This window comes from Manis javanica, chromosome 11, assembly GCF_040802235.1.
Source record: "Manis javanica isolate MJ-LG chromosome 11, MJ_LKY, whole genome shotgun sequence".
NCBI lineage: Eukaryota > Metazoa > Chordata > Mammalia > Pholidota > Manidae > Manis > Manis javanica.
The window spans coordinates 65,968,475-65,985,578 of record NC_133166.1 but is presented as its reverse complement, the minus strand read 5'-3'; the positions used below and the strand labels follow the sequence as shown (position 1 = coordinate 65,985,578).

At 43.1% G+C, this 17,104-nt stretch overlaps 1 protein-coding gene across 11 annotated transcripts in view; it reads left to right on the top strand.

Moving 5' to 3' along the window:
- AMBRA1 (autophagy and beclin 1 regulator 1) overlaps positions 1-17,104 on the top strand; it is a 238,059-nt gene that overhangs the window by 181,181 nt on the left and 39,774 nt on the right. For all 11 annotated transcript variants that reach the window (XM_036994095.2, XM_073216497.1, XM_073216498.1 and 8 more), the window contains 3 exons: positions 334-444; positions 8,884-9,072; positions 15,133-15,287. In XM_036994095.2, the coding sequence (XP_036849990.1) occupies positions 334-444; positions 8,884-9,072; positions 15,133-15,287 (455 nt within the window). The remainder of the gene's footprint in view (positions 1-333; positions 445-8,883; positions 9,073-15,132; positions 15,288-17,104) is intronic.

Genomic DNA, 17,104 nt, shown 5'->3' with positions numbered 1-17,104 from the left:
TCACTTTTCTTTTCCCACAACATTATGAAAACTCATTTGTCTGTTTAGATTGTGAGCCTTCCAGACAGGATGTATACAGTACCTGCTACATTATTAACACTAAGTAAATGCTAAGTAATAATGAGAGGGGCTGATGAATGGGGTATTCCATGTAGAATTGTTCTTGAGAAACACATCTGGTGTCTCTTTGAGATAGGGATTTGTCTGTCTGCTTTCTCAAATCTTAGTTATGGTTCTTCCCTCTCTCCTTCTTAATCCCAACGTGTTGTTTTATTTTTGCATTAAAACATGTAGATAAATATTATAATGTGCTCTCTGTTTCTCTGCAACCAGGGGCAGTGATTGGTGATGGACAGTCCGCTGTGGCCAGTAACATTGCCAATACTACCTACCGGCTCCAGTGGTGGGACTTCACTAAGTTTGACCTCCCAGAAATCAGTAATGGTAAGTCAGAGTAGAACTGGGGGGTAAACGTGGAAGGGTTATCTCTTACTTGTAAACTAAAACTCAGAGACCCATGTGTCACTGGAATTTTCATCATCTTGTTGAAAAACTGATTTTCATGTGCCATTTCTACAGCTCTTCTGCAACTCACAGTCAAGTAATTCAACTATGCATTGAGCATCTACTCTGAGCAGTGAACAATGCTGGGTATAACAGTAGGAACAATGCTAACGTGGGCACAAAAATGAAGATTTCTCTGCTCTGAGGAGTTCACTGACTAGTAATTCATTGTCCTAAGCCTCAAAGTTTAGATGGAACTAAGTAGAGAAAAAGAAGGGACTGTATAAACTGAGAGCTAGGTGCCAGGCCTTTGAACCTTGAGGAAAGACTACAAAGATGTTTAAGTCATTTATTAATCCAGATCTGAGAGGAATGAAGTGAGGCACGTGATTTACAAACATGTTTGTCTGACAGTCCACTTTCCCAGCTTCTAGGGAAGTCCACAATCCCATGTCCCAATTGTTCATTGGAGTCACAATATTTTAGACAGCTCATTTTACTTCCTGTCCAACAGAAGACTCCCACACATTGCTGGGAAGTGGCAGTTCAGCCTCTGCTTGAGTCCTAAAGATGATAAACCACATAGTCTGACAGATGGCCTACTCCATCACTGCTAAATTCCTCTTAAATTGTTCTTTCTTGTACTCAGCCACCATTTCCCTTGTTGTCATTTCCTCCCATTGGTCCTAGTTCAGCCTCAGAATCTAAATAGAATAAGTCTAAGGATGCCTCTTCTAAGTGACAGTACACCAGCTGTTTGAAAATAAACTGCCGTTTCCCTTCAGATTTTTCTTTCCAGGCCAAATTTCCTTAGATTGATTTTATTGATCTGGTTTCCAAATCTTTGACAGTTGTCCTCATCTTCACTTTTGACTCTGGGAGCCCAGAACAGAGCTAGGTGAGAGCTGTCCAATACCTAGTACAGTGGTGACCTGGACAATGTTAGTTTAGCCTAAGTTTCAGCAGCTTTTTCTGAAATCAGTATTGATTTACAGTCACTTAAAATTCCTTGATAATTGTTAATAACCCAAGACTCTACCATCCTGTATTTGCTTGTACAATTCAAATTTTTTAAGAACCAAAGCAAAATTGTATGTGTTTCTGTTAAACTTTATCTTAATAGTGTGTAGTTGCAGTGCCTACTTCCTGCCTCTCAACGTCTATCTGAACTTTGATTTCGGTCCTTTTCTCTCAATCTCACATCATCTACTAATTTGATAAACATGCTTTCTCTGTCTTCCTTTAGATTGCTGGCAAAATGGGGCATCAGTCAGGACATTGCACCAAGCCTTGTGTTACATTGCTGTGGATTTCCTCTGTTTCCATTCTGGTTCATGAATTAGCACCCTGGGCATGGTTGTTCCAAACCCTACATTTTTCTTTCTTGTCTACAGTGTATTGTAAGAGTTTGTCAAATGCCTTAAAATAATCAAGACATTCTCTGTGGCATTTCCCCATATGCCAGTCTTGGTATCCTTATCAGACCATGAAAGTGAGGTTAATTTTTCATGTCCGAATCCTTGTGAAACTTCAGCAGCAATCATTTCTTTCTAAGTGCTTGTAAGCCACCTGTTTCATAAATCTGTTCTTTAACTCTGCTAGGAATCAACTGCAATCCACCTTTCCCCTTATTGAATACCAGGTTTGCTTGTTCAACTCTAGATTCATGGCCCATATCTTGTTTGCCATAATTTTATTTCCAGTTATTTTGTTTCTTTATTTTGTTTACTTTGCTTCTGTTACTATACTGAAATACACTGGCCATTCAAAAATTTGTAAAATATAAACGTGAATACAGTGAAAAGTTTCCCAACCCTACTCCTAGCTACCCACCATTCTTCCCCACAGGCAACCATAATTTAGCAGTTTTTTGTATATTTTTGAGAATATTGTATGTATATATAAGCAAATGCAAATATGTGTCCCACCCAAATGTTATACATAGTCTTTCTGTTCTTTGCTTTCTTTGCTTTTCTGTTCTTTTCTTTGTATATATCTTGGTGATCTTTCCATATCTGTATGAAAAGAGTTTACTCAGTCTTTTTTAATGACTGCCTAGTATTCAATTGTCCAAATGAAATCTCTAGATTGCATTTTTAATCAGTCCTCTGCTCAGGGACTTTTAAATTGCTTTCAGTCTTTTGCTATACAAACTGTGCCACAGTTTGCTATTTTGCACACATCCAAGTATATAGGGTAAATTGCTAGAAATGGTATTGTAGGGAGGAAGATCTCTGATTTTGGTAGATACTGCTGAATCACAATCTGAAAGGCTATGCCAGTTTATAATATCACCTGCAGTGTGTGAGAAGACCTGTTACCCTAAACTCTTGCTTGCAGAATGTGTTGTCATATGTTTGGGTATTTGCAAATATGATATGTAAAAAATAGCATTTAAAATTTGTATTTCTCATATTACAAACTAGGTTGTGTGCCTCTTCATACCTTTACACACATGTGTTGCCTTTTCTTGACCCATCCAGGAGCTCTTTGTAAATCAGAAAATTAACTTATAATAGGAGTTCCCTGGTTGTCATTTGTCTTTTGACTTTGCCAAAGGTTATTTTTGTAATAGAATTGATTTTTAGTTAAAATTATCCAGGTTTCCTTTTGTGGTTCCTAGATTTTGTCATCATTAGGGAGATCAGTTAGTATTTTAGTTTTTATCTTTAAATCTTAGATTCACTAGAAATTTAACCTAGTCCCAAATAAGCAGAGTGTGAGTCAGCTTTTCCCTCATATTACTATTCATTTGTCCCAACCAATTTATACAATAATCCATTTGTCTCTATTGATTTGGGATATCATTTTCATCCTATTTCTTGTGTATTTCCTGAGTATATTTAGATATATTTAGAGACTGTCTAGTCTGTCCCATTGGGATTATTCATATGAGAGTACCACATGGGCTTAAGCTTTGAAGCTTTATATTTTAGAATCTCAGGAGACAATCCTTGTTATGTTTTAATCCAAATATTCCTGCCTGCTCAAGCAGTTTTGTTTTTTGTATGGATTTTAAAACTACCTTGTTTCTTCCCTTCACCCCTGCACCCCCCTGAAAAAATCCTGTTAGTGTAATTATTGCGATCACATTAAATTTATAAGTTAATTCAATATCTTTATGGTACCTTCTTATTTAAGAACATAGTATGATTTTCAATTTCTCCTGGTCTTGTTAATGTTTTAAAGTTTTCTTCATAAAGATCCTGTACATTTTTTTAGTTTGTTTCAAGTTTGTTTTTAAAATTCTTCTATCTTCCTAAATTTGTGTACTTACTATTGTTGTTACTGAGTTAACCTCATGGGTTTTCTAGGTAGGTTATCTGTTAATAGTAAAAATTTTACCTCTTCCATTCCAAGTTTTCATCTGTGGTTTCTTTCTCTTGACTAAATGCATTGGCTGCTGCCATCAAAACAATGTTAAGTAATAGCAGCCATCCTCATACTGTTCATAGCTTTTAGTAGGGAAACTTCTAGCTTTTTCCCAGTAGCATATGTTGGTTTTGGGGTTGAACTAAAAATGATCATTTTTTGGAAGTCATCTATTCCTATTTCATTGAGAATTTTTAGTAAGAGTGAATATTGCATTTAGTCATGCCTTTTTAGCATCTATGAAGACGATCATGTTTTTTCTTTTTTTGATCTAATAACATGATCATTATGCTTATACATTCTACAATATTCCTTGAGTAAACCCTACGTGGTCCATGGTATAATCTTTAATGTTAAATTCCTTCATGTAGCTTACTAAATAATTTTTCACTGATATTCGTGGAATGGATCTGTCCTTTCCTTTTTAATAAAATCTATGGATTTTAGTGTCAATGTTATGCTTGTGTTATAAATATAATTTGGGGGGGCTTTGGGGGGACAGTTTAAGTAGTATATTGGAATTACTTTTACTTTTTATACTTTATTTAGAGGTCTGGGCCTGCTACTTTTTTTCTTTTTCTGTTTTTTGCAGTCATAGGGAGAGGTAGTTCTTCTCTAACTGGTAGCCACTGGTTCTGAGTTTTGCTCACGCGTTCAGCAGCCACTGTGTTGCTAGTCATCTGACTTACCTGAATTGCATTTAATCCTTTTCTGGAGTTAGGCTAAAGATTCTTGCCACCTGTTTCTCTTTAGTTGGGATGTAGGATTAATGAATTACTCTCTATAAATTTAGAAGTTTATGAATAAGTTCTCATATACATAGATAATTGTGAAACCACTTTCATGTAAAAAGTAGCTCATTAGATGCATTGTGGTTTTTAAGAGTACTCTTATTGTGTGAAAAGCTTTGGTCACTCGGATGCCCTGCCAGAATGGGCCTTCAGAAACCCAGCAGCTGAATGGTATGGGGCAGACTGCACCACAAGGGGTGCAGTGTTGGGTGCCTTTTGGGAGTATTTATAGTGTTGTTTGGAGATCTGCGCAGGAGTTCTTATTTTGCAATCTGAGGGGCTCAGAGATAGCTAAAAGGAAATGTTCCTGCTGATTTAAACCCCTTAGGGCTCTCCAAATCACTATTTAATATATTTGCAAAAGCACTGCAACTGCTAATTGCTTCCAAGGCCTCATCTGGGCAGCCAGCGACAGGTTACAAATCAATCTTTGTACAAGGTGTTTGTTTATAATTTATGGAGCTGAATAGGAAGGCAGGGCCATCTGCTCCTGTAGGCATCAGTATTTCTAACCCCTCCCATTCCCTGCTAGGGCATTTTTACTTGGAAATCATTTGTAATTAGGAGGAGATTACATTGCAGAGTCTGGAACATGGCTTCCTGCTGTCTTCTGCAGTTTTTCTATCATTTTTTCTCCCCCTGGAGTTGTCCCCTGAAGCCCTTAAGCAGTTGTGATTTGAAAAATACTTTCTCTCCTAGTCTTTATTTCCATTCTCAGCTGCCCAGCAACTGTCCCATCATCCTTCCCCACTTGTGTTTTGACTTTAAGTGCAGGGCAGCTTGCTGGAGGCCTGCTTGGTTGGTAAGGCAGCAGTTTTTCAAGTGTGGTCCCAAACCAGCAGTATCAGACACACCTGAGAACTTATTAGAAATGCAAATTCTCAGGCCTGGCCCCAGCATTCTCTGTTTTAATAATCCCTCCAGGCGATTCTGATGCTTGCTAATACTTGACAACCGTGGTAAGGCAAGACAGGGAGCAGAACAAAGATTTCTGGTGGTGTGTAGGTTGCTAGTATCTTATACTGTATTTCACTTCAACTTTTTCTCTACCTGCTTACATTGTTGTTTAGTCCACAAGGACGAGTTGTCCTTATCATTAGTGCATTACTTTTCTATGGCCCAAGAAAACAAAAACTAACAGAGGTGCAAGAAATCTCTCCCTGTATACTTCAACTCATCAGTGTTTCAGCCTTACAAGAAGCAGCTGCGTAAGGAAATGTTTCCATTTCCATGTGGGAAATTAATAGACAACAAGCAGCACATGTAAGTTGCTGTCTTGCCAATGGGTTTCAGCCCTGGGCAAGTTCACTGTGGATTCAATGTGACCAAAGAAATGACAGTAGAACATTCTTGGGGTGAAAGGGTTATACCCAACTTTATTCCCAATCACTAAAATCCCGTCCACTCAGAGCGAGTCTACATGCAGCAGGCTGTTCTCTGCCTCCAGGCCTCTTCTTCCGCACAGCCGTACTCTGGGTTTCTGTCCTCTGCTCTGCTCTGTTCTCTTGCAGCCGTGCTACCGTGTCGCCCAGAGTACTGGGCAGAGCTCTTTATATAGAGTCAGTAACGATGTATTGCCCACACGTGTGCAGTGAGCTAGTCAAGCAGGGCCAGGTGAGAATCCTGGCCACAGGAACCTTCACTTTATCCATAGTTGCTAATTGAAGCTTTGAAATCAAAGGGAAATTGTAAACACCACCCAGTGCTTGCTGAAACGAAGCTACGAAATCACTCTCTGCCTGCCATACCCCCTTCATTAGAGTAGAAGTGAAACCCTAGATCACTAGGTGCACAATTTCTGAAACTGAACATGCTGCTGGAGAAGCTCTTTTTATTTTCAGCAGTCTCTCTCATCATTTTCATGTCTCTGAGCCCATTGCAGTAACTGGGAACAGTTGTGAAACTAGGTGGAGTTGGGGGGAGGGGATGGAATTTGGGAGATGACCATTGACTTGGCATCATCATAATGTAGTACAAACACAAACACAGTGGCTGGATTTGAGGCTGACAAAATGCTTTTTGGCTATATGCCCCGTTTTGCAGAGGCTCAGAGCCAGGCTTTCGAGAAGGAAAACCTTCCTTGTACTTTCCTTCCCACCCCAAACCCCTTTAGAAATTAATCTGACAGTAAACAGTTAAATGCTTAGTTTTATGTTGGTGATGAGTTTTAAGGATTATTACAGTTTTCTGTATGTTTGACTGACTTACATGTGAACATGTCTGAGCTAGGTCCATGTAACAGCAAGAGAGAAAAGCCTACTTTCATAAAATACCCACCATGCATTTTTGAGAGATTAAATGTGGTTAAAATGGCAACTGTGCAAAGCTGTCTTCAAGTCCACAGAATCCCATCTCTTTCCCTATTTATTTTCATGTCCTGCTTGATCTTTATGATAACTTTCTCTCCCTGCCTTTGATGATTATAGTCTTAAATGGTTGAGGATTGTGCTAACCTCTAGGTTAGAAAACCAAGATGGACTCACTCTTGAAGGTTCCCCCAGTTCCTTTGGTTCTATATCACCAACTGGAATCATTTGTCAATCCAGGGAAGGAGGAGGAGATTGTCATCTTTTTGGCAACAGGCTTGGGACCCTGAGTAATGAGCAGACGGTCTCAGTGCTAACTAGATAAATCCAGCTATATAGGCTAGAGCAGATGGTGGGTTGGAAGTTGAGCAGTACAGAACCCTAATGGTGGTAGCAGTGAATATTTGGATGTCATTATTTTTATTAGTTAGCAAACAGAACCATCCTTGTAGTCCCTCCTCGGTTTTATGTGTAATTGGGCTGTAGGTATCAGCCCCCAAGAGTTGGCACAATAGCCTAATCAGTGTGTTCTGATGTCTTTTTTGATTTACTCCTGTCACCTCTGTGGCTTCATTAGCAACACGCAGGGAAGGGGAGTGAATACAGTGTTCTAGAAATCGCTCTTGAGTCCCCGATCCCATAAGCATCAATACCCCTGAAAAGCAGTTCTTTGTTTTGCGTTCCTTAGGTTAATTTCCAGAGGAAAATCACCCTTGATCTCTCAGGTTAGCCCTTTTGGGCTCTTGGAGTTGATCACCTGGAATCTGGTGAGGGCAGCTGAGCTTGGCTTTTTTTTTTTTTTAGAAAACTGTACTCTTCTGACTGTGATATCCAAGTAATCTTCAAATAAAAGAAGGAATAAAAGTCTCTTTGCATGTGTATATGAAGTAGATGTAAATGAGACACAGCAGAGTCCCTTTGAATATGTGTGCTGTTCTGCTTGTGCCCACCAAGGGTGAGCTGCCTCCTCTTGGCAAGGAGTTACACAGTGGGCCTCAGAGGGGATTCAAATGAAAACTGAAACAAAGCATGCAGGCAGGGTCCCTGTGCTGGCTAAGTGCAGGCAGGGTCCCTGTGCTAGCTAACATCTTGTTAGTCCCATCATGTGGAGTGGATTCTCCTCACCTACAGACATTCCACCACCCCCACCCGATGCCTCATGCTGAGCTTGCTGCCTAGATGATCCTGTGCTTAATTCTCAGTAACTGTTAAGTGCAGACTGGGACTGCCTGTGGATATTAGCTTATGGTATGGGTAAGGCTTGGAGTATGGTAAAGTATGAGAGATTAGAAGAGTTCCAGCCATCCAGCCAGGGCTTGGCTTTGTTTCTCTTAATCCTCTCTTGTGGATTTAGGGATTAGTATTAGCAAGGAGCTGTCTAGACAATTGAAGTCTCTAAGTGTTCCATTTATCTTAAATGAGAAAGTAAGACACAGATTTGTGAAATGACTGCCTTCTTCAAGGTCACACAGCAGGTAGAGAGTAGGATTCTCACCCCAAGGACGCTACCTGTATCACCTTTTTCTTAGAATCAGTGGGTTTGCATTTTCATTCATCTTAGTTTTGATCTTTTGGACAATAACAGCTGTTGAGTGGCTCTCCAGGAACAATTTTTAATACCTTTTTCCTTGTCTTATCTCTCTAGTGATACTTCCTAAGTGTGAACTAATACTCAGCAGGTTGGTTGTGGTTGTGTTGACTCTCTGTAGTTTCCCCTTAAAACAGTAGAAGAGATATGTCTTTCCTGTCTCTTGTGTTGCTTGTTAATGACATTTTAGTTTGATTGACAGGGCAGCCTTTAGATTTTCTAGAGAGGGTTCAGGCCCTCAGGAAGGCCCCAGAATTTCTTGGCCCAGAATTTTTCACATCAATTCCAAATTTTCTTACCCTCTTTTCTTTCTTTGATGCAGCCTCCGTGAACGTGCTGGTGCAGAACTGCAAAATCTACAATGATGCCAGCTGTGACATTTCTGCAGATGGCCAGCTCTTGGCAGCTTTCATCCCTAGCAGCCAAAGGGGCTTTCCCGATGAAGGCATTCTGGCAGTGTACTCCCTGGCTCCCCATAACTTGGGCGAAATGCTCTACACCAAGCGATTTGGTAAGGGATAGGAAGCCCGACTTAGTGACAGAGGGATGCCGGTACCTTGGCATGGGCATTCCTAGGTGAAGCACAGCTTAGGTGGGAGTAATGATCACATACTGAAAGGGTATCTCACCGCGACCCTCCTTACCCAGAATGACTCAGGAGACACGGGCCCACGCAAGAGATTTTATTATCTGAAAGAGAAAGTGGCTGGCCCCAGACGGGGGTGGGGAGAGAGAAAGAGAGAGAGAGAGGGAGAGGGAGCAGCAGCATGGTGCCACCGAGTTGTGCCTTTTATTGTGGCAGATCCGGTCTGTTGCCTTGGGGGAGGGTCAGGATGTTTAGAAATAAGGCGGGGTAAACCCGGGCAAGCCCAGACATAATTCTCACCGGCTTATGTGCTTGGGACCATGGGAAAATGGAGGATAAATTACTATTTTCTTATATTCCTCCCTTTTCTGTTTTATAAGTGGTAGAGGATTTGGGAAGGGGTGAAGGTCAGTCTTCACTAACTGCTTCCTGCTGATTAGGGGCGATGAAGTTCATTTTTGTATTGATGGGGGGCGGTCCTCAGATGAGCCCTTGGTCTGCAGTGGCGATGGCATTTTCTAGGTTCAATAAGGATCATCGTCTTTGGAGAGAGGTTGGTAATCCTGTAATATAAGCTGGTTAAAGGTTTGGTTAGAAATTTTTTACATTTGGGCTGATTGCTATGTTTACATAAGGTGGTTGAATTGATAGCATTCTTTGGGGTAGGCAGAAAAGCAACCTGTAGGGCAAAGGGAATCCTTGATGGTGCAATCTTTTGGACAGTCTGAAAGAGAAGAAAGAGCTGGTGTTGGGAAGATAGGTCTGGTGAGAGAATAAGTGTTGAGACCAGGGTTAATAATTCTGAAGCATGACTCATGGCGGTTGTAAGGGAGGTTTTAGGACTCTGTGCTGGCAGAAACTTCTTCAGTGATGAGTGGAAGTGGAGATGAGCAGTGCGAAATGCGGAGAGTAAGAGGTCCCGTCAGGGTGGAGTAGGAACCTGTGGGAGATTTTGTGGGAGGGGGAATAAGCTGAGACAAATGACTTAAGGTGGGAGTTGTGTATCCAATGGGGAACACCCTGAGGTTTAACTGCAGTTGGCGTGGAAAGGATTACTGTGTGTGGTCCTTGCCATTTGGGAATTAGGGATTGTGTTGCTTGGTGTGGTGGGGATAGGAACACAGAGTCTCCTGGGTGATAAAAAGTAGGAGAAGTGGGGTCTTGAGGTTTTGGTGTATAGAGGTCAGCGTGGGACCAGAGTAGAGAGCAAATGTGTTGAAGTAAAGGGTTGACAAGATGAGGAGGAAGAATTGGAGGTTCAAAGTTGAGACCGGGAGGAAGCACGGGGCAGCCATGCATGAGTTCAAAAGGAGAAAGTATAGCAGGTTTTTTTGGCAAGGCCCGGAGTCGAAGTAGGGCCAAGGAGAGGAGTTTTATCCAACCAAGGTGGAGCTCCAGGGATAATTTAGTAAGGATAGATTTGAGGGTTCTATTGGTCCTTTCCACTTTACCTGAGGATTGTGGGTGATAGGGGATGTGAAAATGCCATGGAATATTAAGGGCCTTAGTGGTTGCTTGGGAGATTTGAGAGATAAACTTGGGGCCATTGTCTGATTGTAAGGAAGTAGGTATCCCAAAGCGTGGGATAATTTCAGACAGTAGGACGTTGGAGACAGGCTGGGCTCGTTTATTAGTTGTGGGAAAGGCCTCAACCCATCCTGAAAATGTGTCTACCAGTACTAAAAGATACCGGTGGCGTTTTACTGGGGCCATGTGAGTAAAGTCGAGTTGCCAATCAGTCCCGGGAATGAGCCCTCGTGCTTGATGGGTAGGAAAGGTGGGTGGTTGAGAAGGGGAGTTGGGATTGACTTTTTGACAGACTTCGCATGAAGTGGTGAGTGTTTTGAGGAAGGCAGTTTCTGAATGAGAAAGAGGCAGGTAAGTTTTGAGAAAGCGTTGTAAAGATTGGAGGTTAGGGTGGAATAAGTGATTGTAAGTAGGAGAGTATGGCCTCAGTGGAAAGTGGGCCGGTAGTTGTGGAAACGGATTTTTTAGGGTTTGGAATGAGGGCACTTATTACAAGGACTAAGGCTGCTTTTAGGGCTGCCTCATTTGCCCTGTTGTTACCAAGGGAGATGGATGACTGATCTGACTGATGGGAGCAGCAATATACTAGGCCTATGGCTGTTGGAAGATGTGAGGCTTCTATCAGTGGTATAATGTGTTTGGTGTTGCTGATAGAGCTGCCCTTAGTGTTGAGGAGTCCCCATTCTTTCCAGATTGCTGCATGGGACAGCAAGATATGAAAAGCATATTTAGAATCAGTATAGACAGTAAGAGAGGACCCCTGCGCTAAAGTGAAGGCTTGGGTAAGGGCAATCAGTTCTGCTTGTTGGTTTGTAGTGTTAGGAGGTAAGGGCTTTGCCTCAATAGTTTTGTCCAGAGAAACAATGGCATATCCTGCCCATCGAACACCCTCATGGATAAAGGAACTGCCATCAGTAAACCAGGTATATGTGGCCTGAGGAATGGCATCCTCCTGAATGTGGGAGGGACAGAGTAGGAGTTCATCTAGAGTTTGTAAACAGTTATGGAAGGAGGCTTATGATCCTGCCTGTGGTTCCGGAGGTAATAAAAGAAGGGTGGATGGATTAAGGGGAGGACAGGTTTTGAAATTGAGGGAGGTGTCTTCAACTAGGGCAACTTGAAGTGATAGAATCCTGCAGGGGGAAAGAGTCTGCAGGCCTTTGTAGGTAAGGAGTTCAGAAAGAGGATGAGGGGAGAAAGTAGTTGTGGGTGACCTGAAAGTGAGTTTTTTGGATTCTTGAATGAGGACGGCAGTCGTTGCTGCTAGGGCTCGCAGGCAAGGAACCCATCCCTGAATAGTAGGATCTAGTTTTTTGGAAAGATAGGCAACCGGGGCAAAGGAGGGTCCTAACATATGTCCCAGAACTCCCAGGGCGAAGCTCTGCCTTTCTGAGACATATAGAGAAAAGGGGCGTGTGAGGTCAGGCAAGAGCAGAGCGAGGGCTTGTAGAAGGGCCAGCTGGAGTTTATAGAAGGGCTTAGCTTCGGGCTTCAAGAGGGGCTCATCGAGAGGTCGTCGGGATGCTTCATATGGGGGGGGGGGGCAGCCAGGAGTGAAAAGTTGGGGATCCATGAACGAAGGCACCCAGCAGGACCCAGGAAAGAGAGAATTTCATCTTTGTTATTTGGAATGGTCACAGTTGGGAGAAGTTCTTTCCTGTCTAGGGTAATGGCCTTGTAGCCCGGGGAGAGCTGAACTCCCAGGTATGTGACCTGAGCGGCAGACAGCTGAACTTTGGAGGGTGAAACCCGATAGCCATGTTCTGAGAGAAAGTTTAAAAGGAGAATAGTATCTTGTTGAGAGGTTTGTAAGGAGGGGCTGCACAGGAGAAGATCATCTACATATTGAAGGAGGGTGGAGCTCGAGAGAGTAAGGGATTTGAGGTCTTGTGCTAGAGTCTATCCAAAAAGGTGGGGACTATCTCTAAAGCCTTGGGGAAGGACTGTCCAGGTCAACTGAGTAGAAGTTTGGGTGGCAGGATTGGTCCAGGTGAAAGCAAATAGATTTTGAGAGTCGGGATGGAGGGGATAGTGAAGAATGCATCTTTGAGGTCAAGGACAGGAAAGTGAGTGGTGGAAGCAGGAATGGTGGACAATTAAAGTATAGGGGTTAGGGACCACAGGATGGATGGGAACAACAGCTGCATTAATTACTCTTAGGTCCTAGACAAGCCTGTAAGAACCATCAAGCTTTTTAACTGCCAGTATAGGAGTATTGAAAGGGGAATTGGCTGGTCTTAGTAGCTGTTTGTATAAAAGTTCCTGGATAATTGGCTGCAGGCCCAGTAAACTCTTGAGGGGCAGCAGGTATTGAGGTTGAGAGGGAAAAGAGGCGGGGTCTTTAAGTTTGACAATTACTGGGGGGCAGGTGGCAACAGAGGGGGGTGGGGTGTCTCAGACTACAGGGTTGACCAGATGGGGTGACAGAGGAAAAGGAGAGGGAGGTGGGTTTGCAGCGGGTTGGAGGGCGAGTAGAAGTGGAATTGAAGGCGAGTCGGGGTTGAGGCGTGGTCCGGGAGCGAAAGTAATGGAAGCTCCAGCCTTATGTAATAGGTCCCTTCCCATAAGGGGGATGGGACACTGGGGAATCACCAAAAAGGAGTGAGAGAGGGCAATGCCTCTAAAGATGCAGTGAAGCATGGGAGTTTGTAAAAGTTGATGAGGTGTGCCCTCTACCCCGACTATAGAGGACCGTGAGAGGGAGGTAGGTCCCCAAAACTCCTTCAGGACTGAGTAGGTGGCCAGATATCATTACAGTAGCGAACAAGCTTAAAAGGTTTGAGGTCTGGAGTGAGGTGGAGGGTCTTTAGATTATTGAGTGAGCACCCTAGCGGTGAATCTGTGGGAACGGAGGGGCCGGATCCCATGGTGATAACGAGACCGTTCAGAAGTCACTGAGGTGTCCCTGAGCGATTGAGAAGGTCACGGAGAAGACCAGGCACAGTTAGGGGGTCGTCACCACCTCTAACTGTGGGGTCGAGGTGAAAACGCTGGGGAGGCTCGGTACCTGGTACCAGGAGTTTTCGAGTTGAGTAGATATGTAGATAAAGGGAGACTGGGCCTCAGTGGATGAGGATTCTCACCATGGGGAGGCAGAGAAGGGTCGACTATGGGGATCAACCGTGACTCTGAAAGTCGTGGTTGGGGGTGCCCCTGTCCTAGAGGAGCCCTTGGGGGTGCCGGACACTCAACAGTTACTTCCCAGGTTCCAAAAGGACATTTAAGTCGACCATGAAGGGGAGACTCACCAAATCCAAGGCCGGTGTTGGGCGAGAAGACGAGCAACCAGGGAAATAGATGGTGAGCCTGGGAGGAGGATTGGGCAGTGAAGGTTCCCAAAGCAGCTCAGGTTCCTGGAGGAAGAGCAAAGTCAATGGGAGAGCCTCATCTGAGTCATGGCACCAATGAAAGGGTATCTCGCCGTGACCCTCCTTGCCCAGAACAACTCAGGAGACACGGGCCCAAGCAAGAGATTTTATTATCTGGAAGAGAAAGTGGCTGCCCCCAGACAGGGGTGGGGAGAGAGAGAGAGAGAGAGAGAGGGAGCAGCAGCATGGTGCCAAGAGTTGTGCCTTTTATTGTGACAGATCCTGCCTGTTGCCTTGGGGGAGGGTCAGGATGTTTAGAAATAAGGCGGGGTAAGCCCAGGCAAGCCCAGTCATAATTCTCACTGGCTTATGTGCTTGGGACCATGGGAAAATGGAGGACAAATTACTATTTTCTTATACATACTGCCCCTGCACAGGCCAGAGGAAAATTGCTTTGCAGGCATACTGGCTGGTAGCATTACAGAAGAATCTCAGAATAAGAGTCCCCCCTGCTATGATATCATCAGGGGCATGCACCTGTTGTGATGCTGAGGAATAAGGGAGGAGCTTTTCTCATGACTGGGGAAAGTGGGCACACACACACACACTGGAAGGCAGTTTGGCATTGTATATTAAACCCCTAAAATGTATGCTGTCTCTGATCCAGCATTCCCACTTCTAGGAAAGTAATCAGAAAACTGTTCAAAGATTTATGTACAGAGATGTTCACAGCAATGTTATTTATCATAGAGAAGAATGTCAATTTTTGAAGACTGCTTAAATCAGTAATGATACAAAATATCATTTGGCCTTGAAAATGCTCATATACAGGAATACTTAATGGTGGAAAATGTTTATAACATATGAAGTGGAAAAAGTAGATTTTGGAAGTATAGTATACCAGTTTTTAAAAATGTGATTGTATGATAATAATTGTTAGCATTTATTAAGTACTTTCTATATGTCAAACACGTACTCAATACTTTATCTGCCTCCTAATTATACTCTTCATTGCAATGTCATGAGATAACCCTAGGATGACCAAACGAAGGGGAAGATTAGAGAAAAAGGAAAAAGACTAAGAGGGAAAATTACTTCCTTGTAATGGTAAGAACTCTGGCAAGTGTCTCTCTGTTCTGTTGGCCCTCAGGTCCCAATGCCATTTCGGTAAGCCTGTCCCCAATGGGCCGATATGTCATGGTAGGCCTAGCCTCACGAAGGATCCTGCTGCATCCCTCCACAGAGCACATGGTGGCCCAGGTCTTCAGGCTGCAACAGGCCCATGGTGGTGAGACCTCCATGAGGGTGAGTGTCATTGCTTGTACCTCTGCTGTATGGCAGCTCTTCTCGCCTTGGCAGGATAATGAAGGACAATGGTGTGATCTCCCAGCCAGGAGATACCGGGTTTGTAAGGAGTACAGAAAGACTCCAATCCAGTCCATCCATGGTCGTCAGACTTCCCTTTTGGAAGTTCTGGACTATTAAAAGATGGGAGCTTTCATATACCCTTGACTGTAAGCTGGGTTCCCTAGAGGCCTGAAATTATCTTTGGATAAAGACCAAATTGAATACTTCCTTACCTCGACATGAGACCTTTAGTCTGGAGATACATACATACAAGACCTAGTGAAATATTGTGCTTATTTAAAAAATATTTGTGCTTATTCTTTTTTCAAGGAAGCATACTATAAAAATGATAGATGGTATACTATGATAATGTTCTTTTCTGTGGGTTGTAATCAATGAGGATTTGGGGCAGCTGCTGTGATCTTAAACCTCCTATCTGTTTCACCAGCACCGAAAAGTCCTATTTAGGACCCTTTCTTGTTGGAGGTGGACCTCTCTTGTATTGCCATAAAAGCCTACTGGGCATCACGAGGTCAGTGGCCTTCTGGACTCCACCAGAATACTTTCTGACTTGAGAGTCCCATATCCCATGCGGGCTTATTTGGCTAGGGTTTTGTCAAGGGGAGCCAAGCATCTGAACAGTTCTCTAATTAGATGGTATTTAAGCTCCATCTCAAGTGAAGAACCTGTGAATTCCCTTCGCACTTTGTGCTGTGCCATTTATAGTTTTGTGCACTTGTTCATGTGTTGTTTTGTGTTCTCTTTAGCCATGTGGTGTGTATGTTTAATCCACTCAATTAGGTTCATTGTAAGCTCCTTAGGGGCATATCCCCTGGGGTGTCTTGTGTAGTGCTGTGCATATACAAGATGCTTATTGACTGCCTAGAATAGAATATTTGTTTTAAAGGAAAAATTAGAGATAGGACCCATTATATACAAAGCAATAGAAAGTGGGTGGCCTGGTGAATTCCTTTCTGGCCTTTTCTCCCTCCTGGATCCTACAGGGACCCTCTGTCCAACTCTACCAAGCCACTTTCCAAGCACCCTGAATTGAGTAAGTTTCCTTCCTGCCAGTGTGCCTCTACCTGAAATGCCCTCCTCTCCTTCACACCCAACTGACTGCAAGCTTTTCACCTTCCATGGAACTTTTCTAAGAATTGATCACCCCCTCCATGTACCACCACTGTACTAGTACCCCCACGCATGTTGACATTTCATCACACCAGACTGCAGTTATGTGTTTCCGTGTCAGTCTCTCGTAGACTGTGAGCTCCCCTGGAACAGAGACCATGGCTGTTTCATCAGGATGAAATCCAAGTACCTAATAAGGAACCTGATATTTAGGAGAAGATGAATGAATGAAAGAGACCCTTGAGAAAAGCATCCTGTTTATCATTTCTAGGTGGTAATGAGCAGAACCAGTGATGAGTGACAGCATGTCCTACCAAGCCTCTGAAAGAATAGAAACAAGGCCTTCTTTGCTCTTAACATCAGACTGACAGGAAAGTTTTGATTCTTGAATTCCATATGACTTGGGAAATGTTTGATATTAGTCCATAGGAGAGGACTTTGTGGGAAATTCAGAAACCTGTTTTCTTATCTAAATATTTGAGGATGAATTTTAGTTTAAATATTCTAATTTTGCTTATCCTAAGCAGATTTGGATGGTTAAAGTACCTGTGCTTTTCACTACCTAGAATCCTGGTCCCAACAGCTGTTCTAACCCTTCCTTCCTATTTGTGGAATAATTATTGATAATCATTAAGGACAGGATC